The 16,906-nt window shown below is 41.1% G+C and overlaps 1 protein-coding gene across 2 annotated transcripts; it reads left to right on the top strand.

Annotated features, from left to right (window-relative positions):
* Nucleotides 1–66: 66 nt before the first annotated feature.
* On the top strand, nt 67–15,929 carry ZNF19 (zinc finger protein 19). Of its 2 annotated transcripts, XR_011996127.1 has the most exons (6): nt 67–202; nt 584–646; nt 3,403–3,529; nt 4,062–4,175; nt 11,192–12,358; nt 12,759–14,326. XR_011996127.1 is itself a non-coding variant. In XM_072731576.1 (5 exons), exons 2-5 carry the CDS (start codon nt 614–616, stop codon nt 12,289–12,291), a joined length of 1,374 nt encoding a protein of 457 aa, XP_072587677.1. In that variant the 5' UTR covers nt 67–202; nt 584–613; the 3' UTR covers nt 12,292–15,929. The 2 variants fall into 2 exon arrangements, 1 of the variants encoding a protein (XP_072587677.1); XM_072731576.1 differs by having other exon boundaries at nt 11,192–15,929.
* Nucleotides 15,930–16,906: the final 977 nt, after the last annotated feature.

Genomic DNA, 16,906 nt, shown 5'->3' with positions numbered 1-16,906 from the left:
ATGTTTCTCAGTAAAAGTTTTGTTTAATTTCATTTGTTTATTTGACAGAGCACAAGAGTACGAGCAGGGGGAGGAGCAGGGGGAAAGGGACAAGTGGACTCCACCAAGCAGGGAACCCAATGTGAAGCTGGATACCACAACACCTAGATCATGACCTGAGCTGAAGTCAAGAGTCAGATGCTTAGCCGGCTGAGCCCCCCAGGTGTTCCAAACGTTTATTTTTAAGAAAAAAGATCTAGATTTCCTCTTGTTAGGTTTTGCTTTAGTTTTGTTTAGTTTTGGTTTTAGTATTGTTTTACTCTTTGTGTATTCCCCCTGTACTTACGTCTTACCCAGGACGGGCAGGGTTGCTTGATGGTGGTAGGCTCTGGTGCCCGTGGGCAAGTTACTTATCCTTTCAAAATCTGTTTCTTCCAAATTCAAACTTGTATGGTGTGGGTTGAAAGAAGAAACATATGCCACTTATCCAGTGGGCATTGAGTAAATGATGGCTGCTATTGTTATTGCCACAGGTTTCTGGATTTAAAGGAGAGCCTTTGGCTGGGCCAGGCTCACTCATGGTTCTCTTTGCTTCTTCCCTCAGCCTCTGCCCTTCACTGAGGGAGACCAGGTGATGTCAGCCATGCCCCTGAACGCCTGGCACCAGGTGAGCTGTGACTCAGGTTAGCCTTCAGAGATCTTATTTGAAGGAAATGGGGCATGAGAGGGATAATTCTGGCAAGACTCTTGGAACTAAAGCAGCAGGAAGGCACCTCTTGATTGTCTCCAGTATGACTAGATGTTGGGGAGAAAGCTGATGGTGAGGAGCTGAGCAGCTAGAAGCCCTGAAAACATTGGCTGGAGAGAGTGTCCGAGAAATCAGAAGTACAGCCTCCTGTTCTCCATGGATCTCTGCTGAACTGGAGAGCTCCCAGGTTCAGGAGGGACTCTCATGAAGGGATCTGTGAGAATGAGGGACTCAGGCTGGTGGTAGAAGTATCCAGTGTTCACTGGGAGTGATTGAGATCACTAAGGTTGCAAGGTTCTTGGGAGGTGGGAGCAGGGAGCTAAGAGGAGGAAGACAAGAAAAGGGGGCCTCTAGCCTTTGTCCTCCTTTTTTTTTTTTTTTTTTTCTTTGTCCTCCTAAAGAAAGAAGCTTAGGCTTCATGATCAGGACAGATATATCGCCCTTGAGGTAAGTGCTGCTGGCTAAGGTGAGGCACCAGTAGGCTATGTTGAGGAAAATCTGCACCAGGACAAATATGCTCAATGACAGGACATCTGAATTTAGGGATCCCATCAGGCCTCTATGGTCTTGAGCCAATCACTTGAACTCTGTATTTGATGGACTTTATCTGTAAAGTGAACGTTAAGTACTTTGCATTTGTGGGACTGGCCAATTCATTTCTTGGGTTGTAGTTCACTTTTTGACTAGGGAGTTTCTAGGTGCTGATTACCATTTCCTCGTGCTGGGACTTATTTATCCAGTAACTTAGCACCCACGAACCATATCCCAAATCCCAATCTTGGGTTTCTGACATTTGGTAGGTCCTTCTCCCTGAATTTAATTGATGCAGTATCTTCCCTGTAGCTTCCATCCTCTTCTGATCTTCTATAAGCACGGGTGAGTTGTTGACTCCATCTCCCTTGATACCACTTCTAGAGAGGCACCAAGTCCAATTTCTGCTTGCTGTCTCTTCCGCTTGTCCCATATTTTATGTTGTCATCATTCAGGTTTCGGCATTTTTTCTCTGGGATTTTGTTGGCAGAGCATTCCAGCTAGTTTCTCTATGTATACTCTCATGCCTCCCTCTCACTACTTATCACCTGATGCAGCTCAGTTTCCTGAGCTTTGATTTTATCCTGTAGTCCAGGCTTTTCAAACTTTAGTGTGTCCAGGATCACCTGGAGGCCTCATTAAGGCAGAAATTGCTCTCAGGTGGGGCCTACAAGTTTGCTTTCCAAAAAGTTCTCAGGTGTTGCTGTTGCTGCTCCTTCTCTTCCTCCTCCTGCTTCTGCTGGGAGGGGGATACACTTTGATAACCACTATTGTAGTTAGTGTTGACTCATTAAGTCATTGAGTTTATTGGGTTATGTTGTCATTTTAAATAGATCATTGTAAGTGTTGGCAGAGGATGGATTCAGTGCAAGACAGCCTGGAATTGGAGCTGTTTAAGTGTTCCCAGCTGTTGAGCTAGTGTACTGATTGTATGATGGTGAAGAAGAGTCAGATGCCAGAAATATTTAGGCAATGAAACTGGCAGGATCTGATTACCAACTGCATATGAGAAGTGACCAGGGCCTGGGGTGAGTTAGTCTAGGTGAATCTCAAGTTCTAGTGTAGGAGTCTGGGCTGAAATTGATACTATTAATTGAGATAGGGAAACAAAATTGTCAGTGCCAATGAGTTTATATGATTTAGAAAAGTTAGTTTTGGTTGGAAGATAAGTTTGGTGTAGTTGGTGGGTCAGCCATGTTAGGTCACCAGGCAGTCTGAGGCAGTGCTGGAACTAGTGGAAGATGGGGATCTGCAGCATCAATGGAGGCGTTAGAAGGTAGGAGGATATTCATTGCATGTTCAGGTAACCAGTTTGATACCAAAGTCTGAAGAGTAGATAGATGATCTAAACGAGATGCTGGCGCTTTCTAGGAAGGTAGAGCTGGGACTGTCAGAGAAGAGAAAGGAGGGGCTGGTGAAAAATCTTGAAATTTGGTTGATAGGAACTATTATAGATTGTCTTGGAGATATACAGAAGAGCAGCTAAAAGAGCTGCCCAGTAGCAATTTGATTCCAAGAGCAAATTCTCCTAGGAAGACCCATCAGGAAGTCTCTCAGAAATGACTGTTCTGGGCAGCACTAAGCTCTCTCTGCTGATCATTCTTGAGTACAAGCAGAGGTGGGGGTTGGATGAGACTGGCTCATCAATCCAGACCACGATGCTGTTCTTGTTAAGTGGGCTGGAGGTTTGGGGCAGAATGGGCATGTGTGGATACAGATGGATTACCTGGGTGCTGAGGCAGTGAAGGGGGAATGGGTGGGTCCTGACATGCCACCTGTGAGTGGGTGTCTAAACTGATTGAAGCTCATGTCCATTTGTAGGTGTAACAACGAAAGATTAAAAGTATTTATAAAACCAAAGAATTTGCTTTAGGAAGTTTAACTAATGCAAGATTTTCCAGGGTTTTTGAAACGTTACCATGTTTTATATTAGTACATTTCGTGTCCTAATGGAAGCTCTTCCATCAGAGAAGTGTCAGACTTTTGGCTGTAAAAAGTCATTTAATGGTCTCACATCCATTTCCTTCATTTTTTCTCATTAGCCATCCCTAAAAGGACCTCTCCCTCATACTGTCCCCTGTGCTCTGCACTCTGTCCCTGAGTCAGAGAATTGGCTCTGGAACAGCAGGAACCTCTTGTTTTAGGAATTGGTGAGCTTTAAGGACGTGGCTGTCTACTTCACCCAGACAGAATGGGCTGGACTTTCTCCTGCACAGAAGGCCCTGTACAGAAGTGTGATGCTGGAGAATTATGGGAACTTGACATCCCTGGGTAAGGTTGCTGGAACTCAGCTCTGTTCTCTGCTGTTTCCTTCCTTGTTCTCTTCTAATAGACTGTGCAGTATGGGAGGGAATGGTTGTCTCTGGTATCCTCCACTCTGTGGCTCCAAGGCTGAGACCAAATGACCCACTTCAAAGATTGCTGGGTATGAAGAGATCTTGGGTCAGTTTGGTCACCATGTATGGAATTGCTATCCCCTGGTAAGAGTATGTCCCACCTCCAGGGGGCTCTGCCAAGTAAGGAATACATAGTTTGTGTTACCAGAGCTAAGACCTTAGCTTGTGTAGGGAAGGGTGTTACCCCTTCTCTGTGTTTGCATTTGTCTTATAGGATCTCACTAACTTAAATTACTCTAAAGTAGAAAGGGATCACAAATGCTCGATTCCTTCTTGATCAGATCTTGGCTTTCTCCAATCCTGAGCTGCCTTCTGTGGATCTTACTCTTAGGGAGGCTCTTGGGGTTTTCCTTCTTTTGATACAGCAGACACACAGCTGAAAGGTGCCATTTTCTCTCCCTTTTCAGGATACCCAGTTCCCAGACCTGCTCTGGTCTCCCTTCTGGAGGGAGGGAATTTGCCTTGGGGCTTGGAGGCACAGAATAACCCATCTGCAGAGAGGTCCAAAGGCATCTGTAAAGGTAAGCAAGGAAGCTTTAGAACTGGCAACTATGGAGCTGTATAGAGCAGTATGTTTTAAAATGAACCATGCTGGGAAGGATTTAAACAAAATGGATGATTTCTCTTAACAAGTAAAATATAAAACCTTTCTCATTAATTTCAACTGTCACCATGATAACAAGTACCCTTTAGTAAGTTTCATGTGATTTTTTTGAATCCATTACTCCTTTCTGAGTTTCAACATTTCCTATCTCAGTGGTTCTTGTTCTTTGGACAGGATGGATTTGTTCAAAAGCGGTTTTCAGCACTTGACACGTGCCAAGCTCTATTTAAGAAGCTCTGGAGGATACATGCTATGGAGACAGATGTAAAGAGCTTTAAAAAAAAAAAAAAAAGAGTGTGTGTTAGGTGCTGTTGTTGATATATAGGTAGTGGGCTGTGGGAGCACAGCAGGAGGAGAAATTCTCATTTAGAAGCTTAAGTTAGCTCCTTCAATGGCAGGCTATATGTTCCAAATTTGACTTATGACAATGGATCCCATGTGGAAAAAAGAAGGTAGATTATCTGGCCTAAGAAAAGGAGTAGAGGATCCAATAAATTGTTGGGAAGAATGTTACAGTTTAATGTTCAGGGGATAGTTGCCTGGGGAGCATATTTTAAAATGGATATTTCTGGAGCACCTACAAGTATTTGTCTTTTCTAGTAAGCAGTAGAAGAGCATGAAGCTTAGGACTCAAAGCCCAAGTAAGACTTCCTGGAATCTGGGGCTGGCAGAGTCTATAATACACCCTGACCCCATTTACTCAGGTGGTTTAGAAGAATATAGTTGGTGTATCTTACCCACCCAGCCTTGTGTGGAAAGTCTAGAATGCAGAGTTTGTGGTGGACCTGAAGGCTCTATCCTAAAGAACTTAGGGCGTGGGAACAGGAAATGATAGAGCTGGTAAAAGCAAACAAGGAGCAGGAACAGTGACCCCTGCCACAATGACCTTGCCCGTAGTGACATAGGCCCGTATTTAATTGTATTTGCAAAATATTATCATGGTGTGTGCTTTGGATTGGGCTGAAGGAAATTGAAAGCATAGAATCTCGTTAAACTATTACTATATGTCAGGTGTTAACTTTTGAGTGAGGGAATTGGATAGGGGACAGTGACAGTGCAAAAATGGAAGAGGAAAGACCCGATCTTACCAAAACTTATCCATCAAAGAGGAGAGTTGAGTCAGATAATACTGGGAAGTCATGACATAAAAGAAGCTTTTTAAATTCATGTGAATTCAGATCTGAGCACAGAATCTGAGGTTCGTTTAGAATATGTATAAATGGATGGCCAGAACAAGCCATGAGAAAACAGGTGTAGAGTCTGAGATTAATGTCAGATCTACAGGGGTAGATGTGAGTGTACTCTACCAGAGTTTTAATTGAAATGACACCCAGAGGGGCACCTGGGTGGCTCAGTGGTTGAGCATCTGCCTTTGGCTCAGGCAGTGATCCTGGGGTCCTGGGATCCAGTCCTGCTTGGGCTCCCTACATGGAGCCTGCTTCTCCCTTTGCCTGTGTCTCTGCCTGTCTCTTTGTCTCTCATGATTAAATAAATAAAATCTTAAAAAAAGAAAAAAAAAAAAACACCTAGAGAGAAAAGGGGGCTGAATCTTAAATATTAAGGGATATTTAATTCTAAGAGGGAAGTGAATATAGGCAGAGGAGGGTCCCCAAGAGGGAACAAGGAACTAAAGGCAAGGGTAGGAGTTTCAGGGTGGATACTTCATAGAGAAGGAGTAAATGAGATGATGAAATTGAGGCAGCATTTTAGATAAGTTTATTTTGGTAAGTTTAGAAATGAAATATAAGGGACACTTGGGTGGCTCAGTGGTTGAGTTTCTGCCTTTGGCGTGGGATGTGATCCTGGGATCAGGATTTGAGTCCCGCATCAGGCTCTCCGTAGCCTGCTTCTCCCTCTGCCTATGTCTTTGCCTCTCTCTCTCTGTCTCTCATGAATAAATAAATAATATCTTAAAAAATTAAATATAAGTGTACCAATTCTTTGTTTATTATGAGCTTCAGCAGGTATTAGATTTTGTATCACAACTCTGTATACTCGTTATGTACTTTGAGACTTGATTACCAAGAGATAAAACTTACCTTGGCATTGCAATGTATGTGAATTCTGTTCTAGGTTAGGCTAGTGTATTTCATTTGAAAAAGTGATAGTTACATACTGTGTCACTTTCACAACTAATGGGTAGGCAGTTTGAAAAACACTACTATAAAAAAAAGTTGGATGTGAAGGGATGATTGTTAAGCCCAAGATTTGAGGATCTGCAGAAAGAGGTTGGTGATGAAGAGGAGGTATGATACATCTGGTAGGGAGCAGTGTAGCAGGGGAAGGGAGGAGACGGCATCAGGGATGATTGGGAAACGTGAGACTTGAGAGGGTAGTGGATGGCTTGAGATGAGTGGGTGTGACGTTGAGGGCACTGCATCTGGGCAGCTTTTTTCTTTCAGCAGGAAGGTGGGGGTAATGGCTAGAGACCTAGGAAGGTGATTGCTTGGAAGACTTGCTGTGAGGATCCTGATCTAGATGATGGCAGAGTATGGGGCAGCAGGAAAATAGAGAAGTCATCGATTGCTCAGTCCTGGTTTTATAACTGAGCACCCTAGTAGCAAGAAGGTGGTGTGAGAGCCCATCACCGGGTCCAGTTGTCTCAATCACTGTCTTCCAAACTAGACCTTACCCTGTTGACTTAAGTCTCCAATGTCTTTTCTCCCATTGCCTTTCTCCAAGGGCTCTTAACTCATTTGACTCACACTTGAAGGATGAACTTGATTAATGAGCCAATTAACCCAGATAACCCAGATTAATGTTAAAACAAAATTAGCCCAACATTTTATTTTATTTTGTTTTATTATTTTTTTTAATAAATTAATTTTTATTGGTGTTCAGTTTACCAACATACAGAATAACACCCAGTGCTCATCCCGTCAAGTGTCCCCCTCAGCGCCCGTCACCCATTCACCCCCACCCCCCGCCCTCCTCCCCTTCCACCACCCCTAGTTCATTTCCCAGAGTTAGGAGTCTTTATGTTCTGTCTCCCTTCCTGATATTTCCCACACATTTCTTCTCCCTTCCCTTCTATTCCCTTTCACTATTATTTATATTCCACAAATGAATGAGAACATATAATGTCTGTCCTTCTCCGATTGACTTATTTCACTCAGCATAATACCCTCCAGTTCCATCCACGTCGAAGCAAATGGTGGGTATTTGTCGTTTCTAATGACTGAGTAATATTCCATTCTATACATAAACCACATCTTCTTTATCCATTCATCTTTCGATGGACACCGAGGCTCCTTCCACAGTTTGGCTATTGTGGCCATTGCTGCTAGAAACATCGGGGTGCAGGTGTCCTGGTGTTTCATTGCATCTGAATCTTTGGGGTAAATCCCCAACAGTGCAATTGCTGGGTCGTAGGGCAGGTCTATTTGTAACTCTTTGAGGAACCTCGACACCGTTTTCCAGAGTGGCTGCACCAGTTCACATTCCCACCAACAGTGTAAGAGGGTTCCCTTTTCTCCGCATCCTCTCCAACATTTGTGGTTTCCTGCCTTGTTAATTTTCCCCATTCTCACTGGTGTGAGGTGGTATCTCATTGTGGTTTTGATTTGTATTTCCCTGGTGGCAAGTGATGCAGAGCATTTTCTCATGTGCTTGTTGGCCATGTCCATGTCTTCCTCTGTGAGATTTCTCTTCATGTCTTTTGCCCATTTCATGATTGGATTGTTTGTTTCTTTGGTATTGAGTTTATTTTTTTTTTCTTTCTTTTTTTTTTTTTTTTTTAATTTTTATTTATTTATGATAGTCACAGAGAGAGAGACAGAGAGGCAGAGACACAGGCAGAGGGAGAAGTAGGCTCCATGCACCGGGAGCCCGACGTGGGATTCGATCCCGAGTCTCCAGGATCGCGCCCTGGGCCAAAGGCAGGCGCCAAACCGCTGCGCCACCCAGGGATCCCTGGTATTGAGTTTAATAAGTTCATTATAGATTTTGGAAACTAGCCCTTTATCTGATACGTCATTTGCAAATATCTTCTCCCATTCTGTAGGTTGTCTTTTAGTTTTGTTGACTGTTTCTTTTGGTTTTTTTTTTTTTATTTTTATTTATTTATTTTTATTTATGATAGTCACAGAGAGAGAGAGAGGCAGAGACACAGGCGGAGGGAGAAGCAGGCTCCATGCACCGGGAGCCCGATATGGGATTCGATCCCGGGTCTCCAGGATCGCGCCCCGGGCCAAAGGCAGGCGCCAAACCGCTGCGCCACCCAGGGATCCCTGTTTCTTTTGTTGTGCAGAAGCTTCTTATCTTGATGAAGTCCCAATAGTTCATTTTTGCTTTTGTTTCTCTTGCCTTCATGGATCTATCTTGCAAGAAGTTACTGTGGCTAAGTTCGAAAAGGGTGTTGCCTGTGTTCTCTAGGATTTTGATGGACTCTTGTCTCACATTTAGATCTCTCATCCATTTTGAGTTTATCTTTGTGTATGGTGCAAGAGAGTGGTCTAGTTTCATTCTTCTGCATGTGGATGTCCAATTTTCCCAACACCATTATTGAAGAGACTTTCTTCCAATGGATAGTCTTTCCTCCTTTATTGAATATTAGTTGACCATAAAGTTCAGGGTCCATTTCTGGGTTCTCTCTTCTGTTCCACTGATCTATGTGTCTGTGTTTGTGCCAGTACCACACTGTCTTGATGACCACAGCTTTGTAGTACAACCTGAAATCTGGCATTGTGATGCCCCCAGCTATGGTTTTCTTTTTTAAAATTCCCCTGGCTATTCGGGGTCTTTTCTGATTCCACACAAATCTTTTTTTTTTTTTTTTTGATTCCACACAAATCTTAAAATAGTTTGTTCTAACTCTCTGAAGAAAGTCCATGGTATTTTGATAGGGATTGCATTAAACGTGTAAATTGCCCTGGTTAGCATTGACATTTTCACAATATTAATTCTGCCAATCCATGAGCATGGAATATTTTTCCATCTCTTTGTGTCTTCCTCAATTTCTTTCAGAAGTGTTCTATAGTTTTTAGGGTATAGATCCTTTACCTCTTTGGTTACGTTTATTCCTAGGTATCTTATGCTTTTGGGTGCAATTATAAATGGGATTGACTCCTTAATTTCTCTTTCTTCAGTCTCATTGTTAGTGTATAGAAATGCCATTGATTTCTGGGCATTGATTTTGTATCTTGCCACGCTGCCAAATTGCTGTATGAGTTCTAACAATCTTGGGGTGGAGGCTTTTGGGTTTTCTATGTAGAGTATCATGTCATCGGCGAAGAGGGAGAGTTTGACTTCTTCTTTACCAATTTGAATGCCTTTAATGTCTTTTTGTTGTCTGATTGCTGAGGCTAGGACTTCCAGTACTATGTTGAATAGCAGTGGTGAGAGTGGACATCCCTGTCTTGTTCCTGATCTTAGGGGAAAGGCTCCCAGTGCTTCCCCATTGAGAATGATATTTGCTGTGGGTTTTTCGTAGATGGCTTTTAAGATGTCGAGGAAAGTTCCCTCTATCCCAACACTCTGAAGGGTTTTGATCAGGAATGGATGCTGTATTTTGTCAAATGCTTTCTCTGCATCTCATGAGAGGATCAAATGGTTCTTGGTTTTTCTCTTGTTGATATGATGAATCACATTGATTGTTTTACGAGTGTTGAACCAGCCTTGTGTCCCGGGGATAAATCCTACTTGGTCATGGTGAATAATTTTCTTAATGTGTTGTTGGATCCTATTGGCTAGTATCTTGTTGAGAATTTTTGCATCCATGTTCATCAGGGATATTGGTCTGTAATTCTCCTTTTTGGTGGGGTCTTTGTCTGGTTTCGGAATTAAGGTGATGCTGGCCTCATAGAACGAATTTGGAAGTACTCCATCTCTTTCTATCTTTCCAAACAGCTTTAGTAGAATAGGTATGATTTCTTCTTTAAACGTTTGATAGAATTCCCCTGGGAAGCCATCTGGCCCTGGACTCTTGTGTCTTGGGAGGTTTTTGATGACTGCTTCAATTTCCTCCCTGGTTATTGGCCTGTTCAGGTTTTCTATTTCTTCCTGCTCCAGTTTTGGTAGTTTGTGGCTTTCCAGGAATGCGTCCATTTCTTCTAGATTGCCTAATTTATTGGCGTAGAGCTGTTCATAATATGTTTTTAAAATCGTTTGTATTTCCTTGGTTAGCCCAACATTTTATATAAAATACATTGACTTTAAGCGAGGCAAAAGGGCATCCAGTCTTGGAACACAAATGCCATTTTATGGTGACTGTTTTCTTTTTGCTAAAATGAGAAGAACTACTCTACAGTTTTGGTGTATCTAAGTAAACTCTGTTCTTCCCTTTCCAAATAAAGTCTGTGCATGTTTGAGATTCAGACTTTTCTGAGTGTCTGATAACAAGACAGGAATTGCTAGCAGTTTTAACGAGTTCATTGTCTTCTGTGGACCTGAAGTTAACAACCTCTGGGGGATGTCCTACAGTTAGGAACCTCTGAGTGTAATCTTCTCTCTGTGTCTTGTCACAGCCTAGTGCCTGTAATGCTCAGTGTTTCCAGGCTTTTGGGCCATTTGCAGGGTATGAATTTTTTTAAAGAACCATCTTTGTATTCTGACTCTGTTCTGTTGTACTTTCTGACTCTGAGTCTTGCCAGCCCAGTGTCACCACTTGATCTTAGGGCCTGTGCCTTTGGTGTTTTGTCGACCTATGAATATCTTAAGGTCAAAAGATACTAGAATGTACCAGAGAGAAGTCATTCAAAAAATATGGAGTCTGGAAAAGCTTAGGAAGCAATCTGATATGTGCTGTGTATACCGATACCCTGTTTCTCCTTGACTATTCTGTGTGATGTTTGGCACTTTCATTTTAGTATCCTGGTGTTGCTAGCAGTCTGATGTCGAGGTTGCAATAGTAATCTCTAAAGGCCCTCTCATTTTTTATGCTCTTTTGTTTGTAGCATAATTCTCAGGTGGCATTTGTGTTTTCTGTTGTATTAGATACTGAGACCAACGTTGACAATGAACCCACATCAACACAGGGAATTTCTGAAGAAAGAGATGTGATGTTGTCACATGGTTTGCAGAAGAATGTTGTTCAGGGAACCAACTTTCTGGAAACCTGTGAACTACAAAAGCACCAGGAAATTCCCACAGTGAAAAATATTAAAAGAAAGGTTCCAAGAATCCACTGTGCAAGGAAAACGTTCAGATGTGAGGAGTGTGGGAAATGCTTCAGTTATTTTTCTTACTATGTTAGACACCAGAGAATCCATACTGGGGAGAAACCCTTTGAGTGTAATGAGTGTGGAAAAGCCTTTAATGGCAATTCTTCATTAATTCGGCACCAGAGAATCCACACTGGAGAGAGACCCTATCAATGTGAAGAGTGTGGGAGAGCCTTTAATGATAATGCAAATCTGATCAGGCATCAGAGAATCCACAGTGGGGACAGGCCCTATCTCTGTGGAGAGTGTGGAAACAGTTTTACCAGTAGTTCTGAGTTTGTTATACATCAGAGAATCCACACTGGGGAGAAACCTTATGAGTGTAATAAGTGTGGAAAAGCTTTTGTTGGTAATTCACCACTACTTCGACATCAGAAAATTCACACTGGAGAGAAACCCTATGAGTGTAATGAGTGTGGCAAAAGCTTTGGAAGGACTTCCCATCTAAGCCAACATCTACGTATTCACACAGGGGAAAAGCCTTATTCTTGTAAAATATGTGGGCAGGCCTTTAATTTTCATACAAAACTAACTCGGCACCAGAGAGTCCACAGTGAAGAGAAACCCTTTGACTGTATAGATTGTGGAAAAGCCTTTAGTGCTCAGGAACAATTAAAAAGGCATCTAAGGATCCATATTCAGGAGTCTTCATATTTATGTGATGAGTGTGGAAAAGTCTTCACTAGCAGAAGAAATCTTCTTCAACATCAAAGAAGCCATACTACAGAGAAACCCTATGAGTGTGTCAAGTATGAAAGACCCTTTAGGACTTCCAAGCTAGGTCATCATGAGCATGTCTACCCTGGAGAGAAACCTGTCCTGGACTTTTGTCATTTTGGCCTCCCAGAATTTTTCACCCCCTTTTACTGGTAATAGTACACTAAATTTCCTTTTGGAGTTCATCTTCCACTCAGGAGCAGGATGTGTGACACAGGCCCAGGTTAGCTGCACATTTTTTTTTCCTAAGCCATAGCTATAGGTACAAATGTCAGTAGTTTACCTAAGATGATCCAGTTATAGCTCTAGGACTTGGCAAGAGTTAATAGGAAGAAATACTCTTCTCTTTTTCCCTTAGTCTCCCCCCGCCCCCCCCCCCCCCCTAGTCTTAAAGCTGAGAGGAACTCAGATTCTTGTGGAGGCTGAGGAGGAAGTCAACACAACAAAAGACAAATCAGAGTTGAGGAGTAATCACCCTCAAAGTTTCTGTTTGAACAACTACTTTAAACCATATCTGAAGCCAGAAATACATCTGGGTTTTTAAGTTCCAGTAACCAACACATTTAACTTTGTTTTTGTCTTTTTGTTCAAGCAAGCTTAGGATAGGTTTTCTTCCCTTGCAGGAGAGCTTTATCGGTGTAACAAAAATCTTCAGGGATAACAAACCTGATGGAGAAATGTTTTATGTATATAATGTGTGGGAAAGCCGTTAGCTATAGTTCCAGCAGTCCTCGTAATTGCAACAAGAATGGAAAACCCCTTGTAATGCAAGAGCCTGGGTTGCATCAGGGTACCAGTATATAGAAGTTCTAGCTACTTAAGCTCTGCGATGGAAGTTTCATTGTTACTGCAAAACTATGTCTGCATCAATGAGTCCATTCTCAAGGTAAGTCTTAACTATGAAACCAAAAGCTACTGCTCATAAAGCTTTCATTCTTTTTACTCCTTTTTATTTGGGATGGATGCTATTCTAGGGATTACACTAGTAAATGCCAGGCTATTTTGGCATTTACAGCATGCCATTGACCAGTTTCTCTAAAATAGCATGCCCACCTTGCCCTATGATTTGTTAGTGGGCCAAGGAAACACTTTCGGTCTCTCATAAGAGAGAGTGCTGAGGTATCTCAGTAGGAAACCAAAGAGCTGGCTGGCCCTTTTCCTTAGATGATTATTGTAATCTGCACCGTCTTTTGCCTCCTGTGTTGTTTTGCTTCCAACCATTGTAGCAGTTAGCCTGCAGCATTCCAGACTCCTGGGACTCCAGGATCACACCCTGAGCCAAAGACAGATGCTTAACCACTGAGCCACCCAGGCGTCCCAGTGGACTTCTTTATTGAGTAATCAACATCCATGGTCCCTGACCCCCATTGCCACTGTCAGGAAGCCCCCCTCCAACTGAGTAGCCATCTATGATTTAGTCTGTGGTTAGTATATTAGTTTCCTGTGGCTCTGTGACAAATCACCACAAATGTAGTGGCAGAAAACAAAAGAAGTTTATTCTCAGTTCTGGAGGCCAGAAGTCTGAAACTATTCTCTTGGGCTGTAATCATGGTGTTGGGAGAGTTTTGCTCCCTGAGGTAGCTCTAGGGCAGAATCTGCCTTGTCTCTTCCAGCTTCTGGTGGGGGCCAACATTCCTTAGCTTGTAGCCACATCACTCCTCAATCTCTGCTTTTGTTTTCACATCACACCCTCACTGTATCTAATCTCCATTTGCTTCTCTCATAAGACACTTGTGGCATTTAGGACTCACCCAGATGATCCATAATACACCAGCAAAACCTGCCATTTAAAGTCACATTTACCAGGTTCCAGAAATCAGGACCTGGTGTCTTTGGTTGGCTGTTATTCAGATACACAAATGAGGTAGAAGAGGAAAGAAATTAACATTGAGCAATGCCTGAATCCCAGGCCATACTGTATGCACTTTAAGTGAAACAACATAGAGTATTTACAACAACTATGTGCTTTTACTCCATTTTTCAGATCAATGAATGGAGTTTCAGGAAAATGCAGTGATTGCCCAGTGTCTCCTAGCTAGTCCTTGAAGGAGCCAGGACTCCTCAGTAGGCTTCCTACTAGGTCACACAGTTGAAAGCTGGCTGCTAAGTGTTTTACACTTACTGACCACGTGTTAAGTTAGTGCACTTGGTAACATGTAATGAACTTACCTGTTTGTTTCTTTTTCATTTCCTGCCCACCATCTATATTGCATTTTTACATGATCTGAAGATACAAAACACATTGTGCTATTAGCAGCTTGCTGATTTAATGTGGTTTGTAAAGTGGCCAAATGAGGTCATTCAGGGAATACTACCTCCAGGAACCAGAAGTACTTGGTTTGGCTGTTGATGTAGTTTCTGCTTTTTTACCATTATCATCAATGTGATCTCTTGTTTTTTAATTGGAATATTTAACCATTTGTATTTGATATACTTCTTAGGTTTAAGTCTGTCATCTTGTTATTTGTTTTCTGTTTGCCCCATAGTTCTCCCTACTACCCCATTTCCTGCCCTTTTTTTGGATCAGTTAATTTTTTGTGATTTCATTTTATCTTCTTTTCTGGCTGTTTAGCTATAACAGTTTTTGTTTTAGGGTTTCTGTAGGATTTAGACTATATTTCTTAAACTTAGCATACTTTACATTTAAGTAATATTATACCACTTCATGTATAGCATAAAAACCTGTGTATATAGGTTTTTATATATATACATATATATAATACATAAAAACCTGTATACATATACATACAAGTTTTTATGCTAAATACGTATAAAAATGTATTTGCATTTCTCTTTTTCTGACCTTTTTAAGGCTGCTTGAAGTTGTCCCACCATTTATGAATGATCTCATTTATTATTTAGTTAGACTTCTAATTTTGTGATGACCATAGATTGACATGCAGTTATAAGAAATAATATGGAGAGTTTCCATGTATTTTTTACCCAGTTTTCTCCAAAGGTAACATCTTGCAAAACTAAAGTACAACAGTCAGGATACTGACAGGGATACAGTCAACATACTGCGTACTTCCCTATTCACAGGGATCGCTTGTGTTACCCTTCTATAGCCACCCATAACCCTCTCCTTCACTCCTGGAAGCCATTAACCTATTCTCTATTTCCTTTTTAAAAGTCATTTTAAGAGTGTTATATGAATGGTACCAGACAGTGTACAATGTTTTGGGATGGGCCTTTTCACTCAGTGTAATTCTCTGGAGATTGAGATTGTATAAATAATCTATTCTTTTTATATCTGATTTTATTCCCTAGTATAGATATTCCACAGTTTGTTTACCCACTCACCTGTTGAAGGACATCTTAGTCATTTCTAGTTTTTGGCTGTTGTGAATGGAGCTGCTATAGACATTTGTATATAGGTTGTTGTGTGAAAGTAAGTTTTCGTTTGTCCTTAATTAAATGCCCAGAAGTGCTGGGTCATGTGATAATTGCATGTTTGGTTTCCTAAGAAACTGACAGACCTTTTTCCAGTGTGACTGCACCATTTTATTTTACATTTCCACCAGTAACGTGAATGATGCAGTTGCTCTGCATCCTTGCCAGCAGTTGATGTTGTCACTATTGTTTTGTTTCAGTCATTCTGATAATTATGTTAATGATTTTGTGGTTTAATTTTATTTCCCTAATGGCTAGTAATATTGAACTTTTTTTTTTTTTTTTGTCATCTGTGTATCTTCAGTGAAGTGTTTTTTCACTTGGATTGCTTGTTTTTTTACTGTTGAGTTTTGAGAGTTCTTTATATATTCCAGAAATAAAGCAAGAAGTATGTGCTAGTACTTGTTGGATATGTGATTTGCACATATTTTATCCTACTCTATAGCTGGTCTTTTCATCCTTTTATTTTATTTTATTTTTTAAATTTTTTTTTTTTTAATTTTTTTTTTTTTTAATTTTTTTTTTTATGATAGTCACACAGAGAGAGAGAGAGGCAGAGATACAGGCAGAGGGAGAAGCAGGCTCCATGCACGTGGAGCCTGATGTGGGATTTGATCCCGGGTCTCCAGGATCGTGCCCTGGGCCAAAGGCAGGCGCCAAACCGCTGCGCCACCCAGGGATCCCTTTTCATCCTTTTAATAGGATCTTTTGTAGAGATATTTTTTAAAATTTGATGAAATCTAATGTATCTATTTTTTCTCTTAATGACTAATGCATTTTATGTTAGGTCTAAGAACTCTTTGCCTAACCCTAAGTCCTAAAAATTTTCTCTCTCACTTGTTTCTAAACTTTATTTTATGCTTACATTTTGACATTTTTACATAATTTCATTTTTATGTCTGTGATCAATTTTGGGTTTATAAATTGTGATACCTAGGTTGAATTTCATTTTTCCCTTATGGATGTCCAATTGCTCTACCACTGTTTCTTGAAAAAGCCATCTTTCCTCTATTGAATTGCTTGTGCACTTTTTAAAAGAAATAAGTTGAACATATTTGTATAGGTCTATTTCTGGGTTCTTCATTCTGTTTCATTGATCTATGTGTATATTCCTCTTCCAATAAACACAGTCTTGATTGTTGTAACTACGTAATAAGACATGAAATTGGGTAGACCTATTCCTTCCATGCTATTCTCCTTTTTCAAACTGGTTTTCTTATTATAGATCCTTTACCTTTTCATATAAATTTTTAAATAATTTTGTTTATATCTTCAAAAAATCTGCTGGAACTTGAGTATGAACTGCTTTAAACCTGTATATCAACTTGGGGAGAGCTGACCTCTTTCCTCTGCTGAATCTTCTAATCCGTGAACTTGG

The sequence above is a fragment of the Vulpes vulpes genome, chromosome 12 (assembly GCF_048418805.1).
Source record: "Vulpes vulpes isolate BD-2025 chromosome 12, VulVul3, whole genome shotgun sequence".
Classification (NCBI taxonomy): domain Eukaryota; kingdom Metazoa; phylum Chordata; class Mammalia; order Carnivora; family Canidae; genus Vulpes; species Vulpes vulpes.
The sequence above is the reverse complement of the archived record's forward strand: the minus strand, read 5'-3'. Positions and strand labels throughout refer to the sequence as shown.

Bases quoted from the DNA above. Each gene is read 5' to 3' on its own strand.
- ZNF19 (XM_072731576.1), top strand. From the start codon at position 614: ATGTCAGCCATGCCCCTGAACGCCTGGCACCAG. The intron at 647-3,402 runs GTGAGCTGTGAC...CTCTTGTTTTAG, and splicing joins CCCTGAACGCCTGGCACCAG to GAATTGGTGAGCTTTAAGGA. The intron at 3,530-4,061 runs GTAAGGTTGCTG...CTCCCTTTTCAG, and splicing joins TGGGAACTTGACATCCCTGG to GATACCCAGTTCCCAGACCT.